Source organism: Chiloscyllium plagiosum, chromosome 2 (assembly GCF_004010195.1).
Source record: "Chiloscyllium plagiosum isolate BGI_BamShark_2017 chromosome 2, ASM401019v2, whole genome shotgun sequence".
NCBI classification, from domain to species: domain Eukaryota; kingdom Metazoa; phylum Chordata; class Chondrichthyes; order Orectolobiformes; family Hemiscylliidae; genus Chiloscyllium; species Chiloscyllium plagiosum.
In genome coordinates this window covers 101,642,137-101,656,225 of record NC_057711.1, presented here as the reverse complement: position 1 = coordinate 101,656,225, position 14,089 = coordinate 101,642,137, and the positions used below count along the sequence as shown (strand labels likewise).

At 38.5% G+C, this 14,089-nt stretch overlaps 1 protein-coding gene across 6 annotated transcripts in view; it reads left to right on the top strand.

Annotated features, from left to right (window-relative positions):
* Window positions 1–14,089, top strand: part of LOC122562270 (lysine-specific demethylase 4C-like) — a 437,697-nt gene that overhangs the window by 27,046 nt on the left and 396,562 nt on the right. For 5 of the 6 annotated variants that reach the window (XM_043715046.1, XM_043715074.1, XM_043715084.1 and 2 more), the window contains one exon: window positions 9,411–9,579. The exons of the other annotated variant lie outside the window; for it this stretch is intronic. In XM_043715046.1, the coding sequence (XP_043570981.1) occupies window positions 9,436–9,579 (144 nt within the window). In that variant the 5' untranslated portion in view covers window positions 9,411–9,435. Of the gene's footprint in view, window positions 1–9,410; window positions 9,580–14,089 lie in introns of those variants that run through there. 6 annotated transcript variants of the gene reach the window in all.

Here is a 14,089-nt window from a genome sequence, read left to right as displayed (position 1 = left end):
CTGAGATTTACGCCTTGCACAAACTTGAGCTTTTTTGAGTATTTGGGATGTTTTCTGTATGTAAAGGTGTAAATGATGAACATTTTTTGGAGCTATTTAATTTGGTGAATGAAGTGTGCTTTTGGCTGGTTGTGTATGCATTTCATGTAACCTCAATCATTCAAGCTATTTTGCCACAGTGCAGTTATATTAAGTCATCTTAATGCATCTCTCTAATGCTATACATTAAATGCATGTACGGTTGGGAAGTTGGCACAAAAGCAGTGAAATGTTTTTTAAAGAAGCTCCTCGATCACTGCATGCCAATGTGCCAACATGTTGTCACAGAGAGAATTCTAAAATAAAATTTATTTTGTTTTGCCATGCAACAAATCTGAATGATCATTTAGCATTCCTCAAATATAATGAAACGATTCTCATGGAAACAGGAAAAAGGGTTGGATCTTAAGCAAATAATGTGTATTTTTCCAAGGAACAATGTAACAACAGCTGTAAGTTAACTTCTCTCTGAGTGTAAATTAATTTCCAGTGTATAAAATCCTTGTTATCTATGGGGGATAGGTATCTCCCGCAGATAACAGAAAACCATGGATACTGTTGTAATGGAAATCCCCTATCCCCTGCAAAGTCTATTGGGAAGAAATCAAAATTGGGTCAGGCCAGCTCATGTTTAGTGAGGAGTGAGTGGATTCTTTGTTTCAGGATAAGGTGGGGATCTGAGAATGATTCCTTTGGCGTTATTAGTTGTTTTGTACTCGCCATTCTGCTTGGCAGAAAAAGGAAATGATTATTTATGGATTATTAACTTACATTGGAGCCCAATCATCATCTTCACAATGATCCAAATATTAGGTTGATTTGAGCATTGCTTCTATCCCTGACTCATCATTGCCTCCTTCCTGTGCTTACTGACTTGAAGGCTAGTTGTATTATAACTAAGCCTGAAAGATCATTAAGTGTGTTAAGTACAAGTTATGTGCTGTTCAAGGATTGAATCTGAGACATTTATTGGTCTTTATTGTGCTAGAATGCATTTAATCGTTAAATACCAAAATCTTGTTATTGCATGAACTGGAATAAAGCAACTGGTTTGAGAATTGATTTGGTCTTTTAATGGCTTGTGGACCACTAAGCATAGAGGGAGAACAGGTTTTGTGACAGGGAATTTGTTTCAGCCTTTGGATAATACTAAATGAAAAAAAAATTGGCCTGGAGTGTCAAATGGATTTCAGTGCAGCATTAGTCTTAGTGAGCAACAACAACTCGCATTGATATCACCTTTTTAATGTATTCAACTATTTCAAAGAGGCTTCTCTGAAGTCTTAATTAATAAGCACTGACAGTAAATCATATACGGTGTTTTGGATAGATAGCCAAAAACTTGGCCAAGGAGGTAGGTTTTAAGGACTGCATTCAAGCAGTAGAGAGATGGACAGGATCAGGGAGGAATCCCAGAGTTTGCTGTCTAGATAGATAAGGCACCGCCAATAATGGCAAAACAATTTAAACTGTACTTGAGCAATGGACCACAATTAGAGATATGCAGATATCTTGTGTTATGGGTCAGGAGCATGTCACAGAGTTGGGGAGGGGCGATGCCATGAGGTGGATCTGAAAATTAAGGATGACAGTTCTTAAGATTGACCTCTTCGCTAACACTGTAATACAGTGTGCACAGGTAATGGGTGAAAGGGACTTTGTTGGAGTTATGACGTGACAATAAATTTTGGATGAGGTCAGGTTTGCACAACATGGTAGGTGAGAGGCTAGTCTACAGAACATTATTATTACCTCTAGACTTGACCACTCGAAAGTGGGTTTTGGCAGTAAATGACCTGAGGCTGGAAAAGCTAAGGTGATACTATGAACGGTCAAAACGTATAGTGCTGGAAAAGCACAGCTGGTCTGACAGCATCCGAGGAGCAGGAGAGTCGATGTTTTGAACATAAGCTTTTCACCAGGAATTCTTGATGAAGAGCTTTTACTTGAAACATTGACTCTCCTGCTCCTCGGATGCTGCCTGACCGGTTCTGCTTTTCTAGCTCCACACTTTTTGACTCTGATCTCCAGCATCTGCAGTCCTCACTTTCTCCTGAAATTATGAAGTTGCGAGTCACTGCTTTTCATGGATGTCGAGTTGGAATTTTGTCTCATTGCAGGAAAAACAGGATGAAATTAGGCAAGCAAGTCTCATTGCACTTTGTTCCATTTCTAGTTAAGGACTTGATACTGAAATATGTATTGAATAAATCCTTCCAGTTAAAATGACACTGACGTGGAATAGGCCCACATTTTTTTTTATATTGCAGCTGTTAGAATGTATCCTTCAAAATCTAAAATCAGGAATGTCATTAGTGCATTAGACTTTGGTAAATACCGATTCATGGCTGCAATTCCACACAATGTGTTCCTGACCTTCACCATTGTGGGAAATTGCAAAGTGGCAACTTAGCCTTCCATAAGGGGGTGTGTATGCAAAAAGTTATCTTCGTGAGTTCCTTCACATTTGAAACTGTTTTTCCCATTTTCTCTGACTCTTCATACAATTGGTATGGATGATCTTAGATCTCATTGCAAGATAGAGGATTATTTGTGGTGCTGTTTTGTTTCCTTTTGTGAATTTCTGCACTCGTTACTTTTATCTTTTACTGGTGCATGCAGACATCATTCGTTCAGTCACCTGTCAAAAACAGTTTGCCAGGTGCTTCACAGCTCTCCAGTTGGGACACATGTGTGACTTGTGTTGTACAGAAGTGGTGCACTGTGATAATGCCTAATGCTTTTTTGAATTGGAGGCTGTGAAATGTATATGTGTATCTCATTTTTAAAAAAAGATCTTTTGACAGTTTTTAATTACTGGACAATTTTCTATGTTTTCAGAGTGACAGAGAATCTTCTACTATTGCTTTGCTTCTAAGTTTTCTGACATACTTTGAATTTACAATTTGTTTCCCTATCCAATAGTATTTCTTCTTCTTCATGAATCTTGTAGAATACATTTTTCGGAGTGAAAGTTTCATACTTAACCGGTTGATAATTAGCGTTTAGAATCTGTGGCAGTGGGCTGACCCTATTGGAGCAGGTATCGATTTTGTTCCACTGCGTGGATAAATAATTATTCAGATTTGGCAGACTATCCTTTGAATGCTGCTTCTAAATAGTTCGAAGAACAGAGAGAAAGCACATGTAAATCCCATGTCTTGGGAATCACCTGCCTGCCTGAAGCTAGCACTGCAGATTGTAAAATAAAGTACCATGTTCAACAAAATAAACACCACTCTGCCTGCAGTAGCCTCCCAATCTCTACTCAGCCATTCCATTATTCCCAGGTTAAAAGAAAAATCAGGTACACTTTTTAATGGGCATTTATCCCCTTCCCATAACCTTTGTCTATCTATATAACTATTGACTGCCTTGTCAAGTGTGAATCTATTTAACTTGACCTTAAAATATTCATTGACCCCCATCTCTACTTTCTGGGAAAATAATCTCACAGAGAGAAAACTACTCCTCCCATCTCTGTCTTGAATAGAACACTACTCTTTTTAGAATGTGTCTGCTGGTTCTGGTCTCCTTTAGGGGGAAACATCGTCTGAACAGTTACTCTGCCAGGTCCCTTCACAATGCTTGAATAAGCATTCTTCAAAGCTTCAATGAGGCTAGGTCCAAATGGTCAACCTTTTCTCAGAAGGTAATCCCTGAATCCCAGAAATCACCTTCTCTCAACTGCTTCTAATTTAATTATTTCCTTTAAGTAAGTGAAGCAAATGTTTACAGCATTTCAGATGTCATTATACTTCTACAATTGTTGGAAAAAAAGTCCCTAATTTTATATTTCATTCTCCTTCCAATAAATAACTATATTCTTTGCTATTCTGTTTGCTGGTTGTACCTGTATACTAACTTTGAATTATTTTGTGGAAAACAGAACTTTTGTACATGTGGCACTTCACTAGTTGGTTGTCTTGATGATCCATTTATTCCTACTCTCTGCTTGCTGTTAGCTAATCATTCCTTAGTCCATGCTAAGATTAACCTTTATACCATGAGTATTATTGTGTACAGGAACCTTGGATGTGGCCCCTGTTTGAAAATACAAGTACATCTTAACTACCGGTTTTCTTTTACCCACATTCCTTGTAACTTATAGAATTATAGAGTTGTACAGCATGAAACCAGACCCGTCAGTCCAACTCGTGCATGGTAGCCAGATATCTTAAATTAATCTCGTCCCATTTCCAGAATTTGGTTCATATCCCTCTCAGCCCTTTCTATTCATGAACCCATCCAAATGTCTTTTAAATGTTGTAGTGGCCTCCACCACTTCCACTGGCAGCTCATTCCATACATGCACCATCCTGTGTGTGGAAAAAGTTGCCCCTTCGGTCACTCTTATATCTTTCCTCTCTCATCTTAAACCTATGCCTTCTAGTTTTGGACTTCCCCATCTTGGGAAAAAGATTTTGGCAATTCACCCTATCCATGCCCTTCATAATGCACCTGATTGCCAGTATTGAGATTTATTTCCATACTTTTCTGGTGTTGCACATAACTCCTTGACTACCAGGATTGTAAGGTTGGATACTTGAAGTCTCTGAGATGCTTGTATGTTTCTTAGCTTCCTGATCTATTGGGTGGGGTTGGGAGCAAGAGGGTGAGAATTGGAACAATCCCATAAAGCATTGCATAATCATGAAATGTACTTCAAGTGTACACACTACAGGCTACGCTTTCAGTGCAGCATACTACACTTCAGGAAGGGTAAATTGGCCTTGAAGAGGTAATGTGGCAGATTCATCAGCATGATAAGAGACTTAAAGGGTTAAATTATAAGAACAATTTGCATAAACCTGCCTTGTACTCTGAAGTCATTAGAACGAGGGAGTCATTAACAGAAGCTATTTCCAATGGTGTGGGAGTCTGACACAATGGATCTGAAAATTAAATCGAGGCCGCTTAGGAATAAAATTCAGAAGAATTTGTCCACACAGGCAAGTGGAATGTTTCAGTTTTTTTCTCACTTTCCAACATCCACTCCCCAGTTGTTGCTGGTGGGTTGGAATTTGCAAAACTGAGATTGTTAAATCTTTGCTAAGTAAGAGTATTAACGAAGTGGGATAGGTTATTTAAATAGAGTGGAAGGACAGAGCAATAATAATGTGGAACAGGCTCAAGTGGCATGATCCAATTCCTCTATTTCCAAAGGTAAACATTTCAACTTCATTATGGAGCAGAGGCACAATTTAATTAAAAGCCAAAGCCTAATGAACTCTGTCTGTGCTTGTTGCCTGCCCCAAGGCAATTTGAACAGATGCTCAATTGCATTTGTATCATTGGCACCTAAACTGTCAAGTACCCTTTCTTTTTCCACTGTAAAACTTTTCTGTCCACTAAACAAATTGAATCTACAACATTATGTTTTTATTCTTTGATTCAGGGGCTGGTTGCTGTTGTTGTCCATTTGTCTGGATTAATGCAGCTCAGTCTTGTGACTATTGCATGTTCTTCCTTACCCAAACATTTCCCCCAAAACATCATTGTTTTGCTCTATTGATGTACCAGAGTAAACTGTCATAAGGCTTATGTACTGTGAAGTTTCACCTTTTGACCTTTACCATTTCACAAAATCCAGGAAGTGTAAAAATTGCTTCATTGTTTAAATTTACCAATCACAGAGCAGTTTTCACTCCTCTTTGGCTTGAATGGTTTATAGAGCTGAGACTGAATATCTGAGCAGCTCACAATATACTAAGAGAAAAGAAACATGTGCAATAGGATAAGAACTACAACTTACACATTTCATTCTCTTGTTGCAAACTATTGATATTTTTTTCACATGTCTGTTCTATCACCGTTAATGCCTACTTTTGTATCTAACCAACATTATCTAACTCCAGCCCTGCCTCAGTTCATCCACAACTGAAACCTTTACTTATGCCTTTTGGTTATTTTAATTTTCAGCAGGTTGACTTCTCCCATCCCCATAAACCTGAGCATTTCGAAAACTTTGCTTGTATCTCAACTTGCACAGGTCGTATTTGAACATTGACCGAGCATTGGCTTCAGATCCAACAGTGCCTCCATTTTAAAATTCTCTTGTTTTCCTTCATTCCTTGACCTCAGTTCTCCTTATCTGTGTAATCACCTCCACCCAGAAGAGATAAATGTACTTCTACAGTTCTGGCCTCTTAGACTTTCCTGCTGTGAATCACCCCACCGAAAGTGTCATTGCCTAAGCTCTTGAATTCCCTCCTTCAATCTCGACATCTCTACTCATTTTGTAACACATTTTAAAACCTATCTGTATCCATGGTTCTGGTTATCTGTGTTAATATCTGTTCATGTGGTTCAGTGTCAAATTTGATAATGCTCCTGTGTTTTCCAGCTTGATAATATTTTACCATGTTAAGGTCCAAATATATTTTAAAAATTATATATTTTAAAAGCTTGAGGTAGGACAGTATTAGATTAGATTACTTACAGTGTGGAAACAGGCCCTTTGGCCCAACAAGTCCACACCGACCTGCCGAAGTGCAACCCACCCAGACCCATTACCCTATATTTACCCCGTCACGTAACACTGGCCAATTCACCTAACCTGCACACTTTTGGACTGTGGGAGGAAACTGGAGCACCCAGCGGAAACCCACGCAGACACTGGGAGAATGACTGTGTGGAGTTTGCACAGTCACCTGAGGCGGGAATTGAACCCGGGTCTCTGGCACTGTGAGGCAGCAGTGCTAACCACTGTGCCACCATGGTGTCCACTGTACAATGCTCTGCAGCTGCTAAGTGAGCAGTTCATAAAACCTTCAAACACAAATGCACCATGAGACAATGTAGTGAGATATGGATTTACTGTCCTAATTCCTACGCTGATTTCTAGATCTTGTGTCTTTGCCAGCGGTGCAAGTGTTGATTGAGGCAAGGTGCTTTTCCTAGATTGAAGATGTTTATGCAAATTGTTTACTTCATCAGTATTTACTTTTTCATTGCTGCCACTCAAGAACAGATCATCTATCTTCCTTTAAAATTGAGACAGAATGTATGCTTCAGGGAAACAAAATACATCTAGATATTGTCAACATAATGTAAGATATTTGCAGCCAGTAATCTGTATGGTTACAGAAAAAAAGCAATAATTTTCATAGTATGCCACATTTAATTTTATCTCTGTTTTTCAATATCTCTTACCATAATTGTTACAAGAGTATCTTTTTAAAGATCTTACCTTTGGGAATGGACAGCGTGGCTTTTTCAATGCATTCTAATTGTAATGGTAAAATGTACGTCAAAAATGCTGGTACAGACTGGTTAACTTGACATTGATGATAAAGAAAATATGAGTCCATTATAAAAGACCGAATAACAGAGCACTTGAAAACATTGAGAGGATTGAACAGAGTCAACATGAATGTATGAAAGGGAAATCATGCCAAAGCTGTTGGAATTTTTGGGGCTGTAATGAGTAGAATTGACAAGGGGGGAGCCAGTGGGTGTTAGCTTAGTTGGTTGGACTGCTGGTTTGCAATGCAGTCTGGTGTTAACAGCATGAGTTCAATTCCTGCACTGGCTGAGGTTACCATGAAGGACTCTCTATCTCAACCTCTCCCTTTGCCTGAAGTATGTTGACCTGCAGGTTAAACCAGCACCGGTCATTCTTTTTAATGAGGGAGTAGCTTTATGGCAACATTACCTTTACTTTTATTTGCAGGAATTTTGAAGAACGAGGAGAGATTTCATTCAGATCGAGGATTGCAGTTTAAGGATATGATGTAGGCCATTTAGGCTGATAAAAGAAATTTCTTCTTCCAGCGCATGGTAAACGTGTGGAATTTTCTGCCATAGAAAGTGGTTGAAGTCAAAACATTGAATGTTTTTAAGGAGGAGTTAAATATAGTTCTTAGGGCTAAAGAGTTCAAAGAATATGGAGAGAAAGAGGGGATAGGATACTGAGTTGGATGATCAGCCTCAAAACATCTAATGGCCTACTCTTCTATTTTCTAGTGTTTCTGTGTACAATATTGCATGGTGAACATGTAAGACATCTGCCAGACTTAAGCTAATCAGCTTTTGGGAATACTGCTGAGTGGTAGGGATTAGTTATCATTTAATTTCCAGCCCTCCAATTTGTGCTAAATATGTGAGAAGAGTTTTCGAGGTTCCATATTTTATCACCATGACAGAAAACATAAGTGATCTAAATTGGGGAGAGACGTTGATGGTATTTGAACTTGTTTTGAAATGTAACTGGTATCTCAATCATCACCAGTGTGTATTTTACTGCAGAGGTAAATTCTGATTCCAGAATAAAACCTACACATGGCAAGGCCCTTTTTCAGACTTGCGTGTGAATAAGACTCCTGAAGTACTGTATCTAAATAGATGACAGCTGTTACCTCCGTTGCTATACATATGCGTCTACAGTTGTTGCCTGACTTGCTGAGCCATAAGCATATACTCCTTGGAATAGTGCAGAGAAACATCATTATGGCTAGTTCTTTGTTAGAGGAGTGAGTAATTCAGGAAGATTAAAAACCCCTAGAACTTCTCAATTTGAGAGGAGGTGAGGTGAATTAGAATAATTTTTATTGATGTAAATAGAATGAAAAGCTAAGTTCAAGCACAATTTAAATTTATTTCCTAACTGCAGACAATGGAGATTGAGGTACAGGTAGGTAAAGTGTAAATCTAGAACTGTTGTCAGGAAGCACTTCATACTTACAATACATTTCTGAAATGTTCTTCTAAATTGTGCAGTGATGGAAGTATAATATTTTACAAGGAAGTTATATGATTTGACGGGATGATCCACAGGCTTCTGTGGAAGGATAACATCATCATTTTATTTCCTGAGGTCAGGAATCACCTTATTGTAACCAGCAGAGACCTGATGGAAATACGTGGAGATTTGTTCTTGTTAATAATTTACTGTTTAATAGAATTTATGTTATTTTCTGCTTTTTACTGCAGATTATCTAATTGCTGTTGAAATAATACAAAGCTATCTCTTTAACAACCACTTTTTTCCTTTATTAAGCTAAGTTGGCTTATTGTTCTGGAAAAGAGTCACAATGGACTCAAAACGTGAACTCTGTTTCTCTGTCCACATGCTGCCAGACGTGTTGAGTTTTCTTTTGTTTTTTTTTGTTTTCATTCAGTTTTCCAGCATCTGCGGTATTTTGCTTTTATTATTGTTCTCATGGTTGTGGTATTTATTTTGCTTTTACTACTTCAGTTGAGAGTGAAGTTTTGATACTTGTCATTCTAATTGAACAATTTATGTAATCTGCATTGTATAAAAATATAGTATTGAGCAAAATCTTGGGTTAATGACTCAGTGCTAAGTCCAGTATAGAAAATGATCTGTTTATTAACTTCATTAAATAATTAAAAAAAATTACTTTTAGGTGGAAGAATTCATATTACTGCATCATGGCTACAGAGGATTCAGGGTCTCCATCAAAATCTGTGTGTAAAATCATGACTTTCCAGCCCACAATGGAAGAGTTCAAAAATTTTTCGAAATATATTGCATACATGGAATCCCAGGGTGCACATAGGGCTGGCCTCGCAAAGGTAAGAAATAAGTTGTCATTAATGTACATTGAAGAATGTTTTGATACTGAACTTTTATGTAATCATAGAGTGGTTACACAACAAAAAGAAAACCCTTTGGGCTATCATGTCTGTGCTGACTTTTGGCAAGAGCATCTTTGCTCATATCAATCTTTTGCTGCATAGTACTGCAATTTATTTTCCTGAATAGGCGATTATCCAATTCCCTTTGGAAACTAGAGTTGAATCTTTTTCTACCATGCTTTCAGATAATACATTCCAGTTTCTATTAGGTTGTCACAAGAGTATTTTTATCTCGTTAAAAACCGAAAGAACTATGGATGCCGTAAATCAGAAAAACAAATTGCTGGTAAAGCTGAGCAGGTCTGGCAGCATCTGTGGAGGGAAATCAGAGTTTATGTTTCGGGTCGAGTGACCATTCTGAGGAAGGGTCACCCGACCTGAAATATTAACTGTGATTTCTCTCCACAGAAGCTGCTCGGCCTGCAGTTTTTGTATTATTTGCTCAAAAACAAACCTTTTGATTTGTTTGTGAAAAATCTTAACTCCATGTCCTTCTTCCTTCAGTCTGAAATAGAATTGTTCTTTAATATTCTCTTTCTTTTCCCAATCACTTAGCCACCATTGTATCGAAATTTTTGTGACCTTCAACTTGTTGGCAATCCTCATGTGAGACTTTATCAAACACTTTTTGGAAGACCACGCGCACCACATTAATTGCATTATCCTCATTGACACTCTCTGTTATGCTTCACTAGGGGTAGCAAGCTGGAAATCAAATTCCGCAATTCTTTAAGTTGTCAAAAACGTTCTGTGAAGAAGTGCACAGAGTTCTCCAATTTACCAGTCCTTTAGACTCAGATTATCAGAAAACATGCATCAGGTTTGTGTGCTTAATAAAATTTATTATTTTTTACAAATTATTAGACTCTAGCTACAGGTATGAATTATGAATAGTCCATTAATTAAAACATCTCACACACACACGCGCACGCGCGTGTGTCTTGGTCATCCTTCTCCGGCAACTTTCATTTGTTTGCAGGAAGCACAGGATACTGGTTCACTTGTAAAAGGCGTGTGAATATTAATTAAAAGTCACCGCATATAGAAACTGCTGAAGGAAAGATAAACTGACTTTCTTCAGGCTCAAAGTGGTTTTCGCTCCTGAGCGAATGGAGATTTCAGAGCTTCTGTCAATCTTGTTCACAGCCCCAAACTGTTCAGCGAGCTGAGAACCAGTCACATAGTTGCAAGTAGAATGTTGTTGTCATTGATAACTGATCACTAGACCACTGACTAATCAGCTACTTGTAACAACCAAAGCTTCACCTGTACATAATCCCTCGGCTCCAGTTCACTTGTAACCAGACGTTTAACTACTGCTCGAGCAAGCACAAACAGTGAGTCAAGTTAATTGCTATCAAACATGCAGCAATTGCTAGTTTTCAAATAATTATCTTCTCATTTTAATTCACAATTAGGAATTCAGGTAAATGAAAATATCCAGTCTTTACTTATCTCATCATCGACTCAATCAAGTTAGTTCAACACAATTTACCTTTAACAAGCTTATGCTAACTTTCATTAATTAATTCATACTTCTCCAGGTGGTTGTTGACTTTCCTGTCTAAACTTCTTGTCTTGATAAGCCATCCCGCCAAATGAAGTTGAACTTATAGTTGCTAGGTTTATCCTCGCACCATTTTTTGAACACGGGTTGAACATTTGTGATTTGTCAACCCTCTAGCATCACCCCATATTAAAAGGGATTTGAAGATTGTAGTAGATTTCACCCCAACTGACTCCTTTCCTTGAATGCATCCTTTCAGGTCCTGGAGAGCTATAAACCTAATATTTGGCCAGCTTTGCAAATGGCCTCACCTTAGGATTTTTTATTTTTAGCCCATCTAGTGTCTCAATCGCCTCCTCCTTGATGACTTAGGCAATATCTTCTTTTGTGGTAAATACAGAAGCAAGGTATTTAGTCCCTCAACCATACTCTCTGCCGACGTATGTCAGTCCCCATCTTGTTCCTGAATGAACTTTATTTATATGTCTGTAAAAAGACTTCGAGGTTTCCTTTTATATTAGCTGCCAGCGTCTTCTCATTGAATATTTAGTAATCCTGTTTCCTTTGTCTCTTCCCCTCTGAACTTTCTAAATTCAACATAGTTCTCAGTTGAATTATCAACCATACTTAAACATGCTTTTTTTTTTACTTCAGCTTACTCTCTCTCCTGTGGTTCTGTTCGCCGAGCTGGAAGTTTTTGTTGCAAACGTTTCGTCCCCTGTCTACGTGACATCATCAGTGCTTGGGAGCCTCATGTGAAGCGCTTCTGTGATGTTTCCTCCGGCATTTATAGTGATTTGTACCTGCCGCTTCCGGTTGTCAGTTTCAGCTGTCCGCTGTAGTTGCTGGTATATTGGGTCCAGGTCTATGTGTTTGTTGATGGAGTTTGTGGATGAGTGCCAAGCTTCTAGGAATTCCCTGGCTGTTCTTTGTTTCGCTTGCCCTATAATGGTAGTGTTGTCCCAGTCAAATTCATGTTGCTTGTCATCTGCGTGTGTGGCTACTAGTCGCAGTAGTCTGGCTGTCATTTCAGAGATGTTCTTGATGTATGGTAGTGTGGCTAGTCCTTTGGGTTGCGGCATGTCCTCGTTCTGGTGTCTCTCCCTTAGGCATCTGTTGATGAAATTGTGAGGATATCCGTTTTTTGCGAATACCTTGTATAGGTGTTCTTCTTCCTCTTTCCCTTAGCCACGAAGGGAATGTATCTTGACTTTTCCTGAATTATCACCTCTTTAAAAGCAGCCAATTGTTCTTTTACCGGGTTGTCTTAAATGAAATCAGTTGGCTCAAACAGATTATCTACGATAATCTTTGTATGATTTACTGATTGTTTTTATTTATCACTTAAACACTTTCTTCAATATTTGAATACTGTAACAAAGATAGCATATTCCAGTTAAATAAAATGCTCTTCCTATTCATTTAAAATTTGGATATTGTTTCTTGGTTAATACTTTCTTTTGACCTAGTTTTTCTTTCCCTGCCGGCCAATGCATATCCTTTGATATGGAAGCACGCTGCCCCAGCTCCAGTGGAATTCCTCTTTCCCTTATCAGGGTGATGCAAAAATAGCCTTTCAGCTTATCTCATAGGCCATGGATTAGTGTAGTTGAGTATGGAGTTTGAAGCAAAGCATGGGTTGGAAAATGTTTTAGTATCTAAGAATAACGTTATTCAAATTGTTTTAAAAAAAAATTGTAATTTATTCTATAAATAATTAATTTCAGGTACATACTGGCAAAGGCTACATATCTGAAATGTAGAGAATGCTCATTGGTCAATCAGAAGCCAAAGTGTTAACTCAGTTTTTTTTGATAACTTTCCGTTCCTTCTGGAAAGGTATGCCCCTTATCCTTGTAAAAAGGCATCTGAATTTGCAATGATGACACTATTTTCAGAGCCACAGATCCACTGTGGGGGAATACATTGATAGACATGTTTCAAATGGATAACTAATGTTTCCTCTAATATTCAAAAGTGCAAATTTGCATTTAAAAAAAAAATATTTAGAGTCATAGAGTCATAGATATGTACAGCATGGTACAAGTAGCCATAGTCCTTTGCAAACATATAAAAACTCCCTTTTTTTTTTCTTGCTTCCACATGTCTTTAACAATTTGTTTGCAACCTAAACCAAACAACTTAAAGTCATAGAGATGTACAGCACGGAAACAGACCCTTCGGTCCAACCCGTCCATTCCAACCAGATATCCCAACCCAATCTAGTCCCACCTGCCAGCACCTGGCCCATATTCCTCCAAACTTTTCCTATTCATATACCCATCCAAATGCCTCTTAAATGTTGCAATTGTACCAGCCTCCACCACATCCTCTGGCAGCTCGTTCCATACACATACCACCCTCTGCGTGAAAACGTTGTCCCTTAGGTCTCTTTTATATCTTTCCCCTCTCACCCTAAACCTATGTCCTCTAGTTCTGAACTCCCCGACCCCAGGGAAAAGACTTTGTCTATTTATTCTATCTATGCCCCTCATAATTTTGTAAACCTCTATAAGGCCACCCCTCAGCCTCCGACCCTCCCAGGGAAAACAGCCCCAGTAGCTCAGATTCTCCAACCCTGGCAACATCCTTGTAAATCTTTTCTGTACCCTTTCAAGTTTCACAACATCTTTCCAATAGGAAGGAGACCAGAATTCCACGCAATATTCCATCAGTGGCCTAACCAATGTCCTGTACAGCCGCAACATGACCTCCCAACTCCTGTACTCAATACTCTGACCAATAAAGGAAAGCATACCAAACGCCTTCTCCACTATCCTATCTACCTACGAATTCACTTTCAAGGAGCTATGAACCTGCTCTCCAAGGTCTCTTTGTTCAGCAACACTCCCTAGGACCTTACCATTAAGTGTATAAGTGCTGCTAAGATTTGCTTTCCCAAAATGCAACACCTCACATTTATCTGAATTAAACTCCATC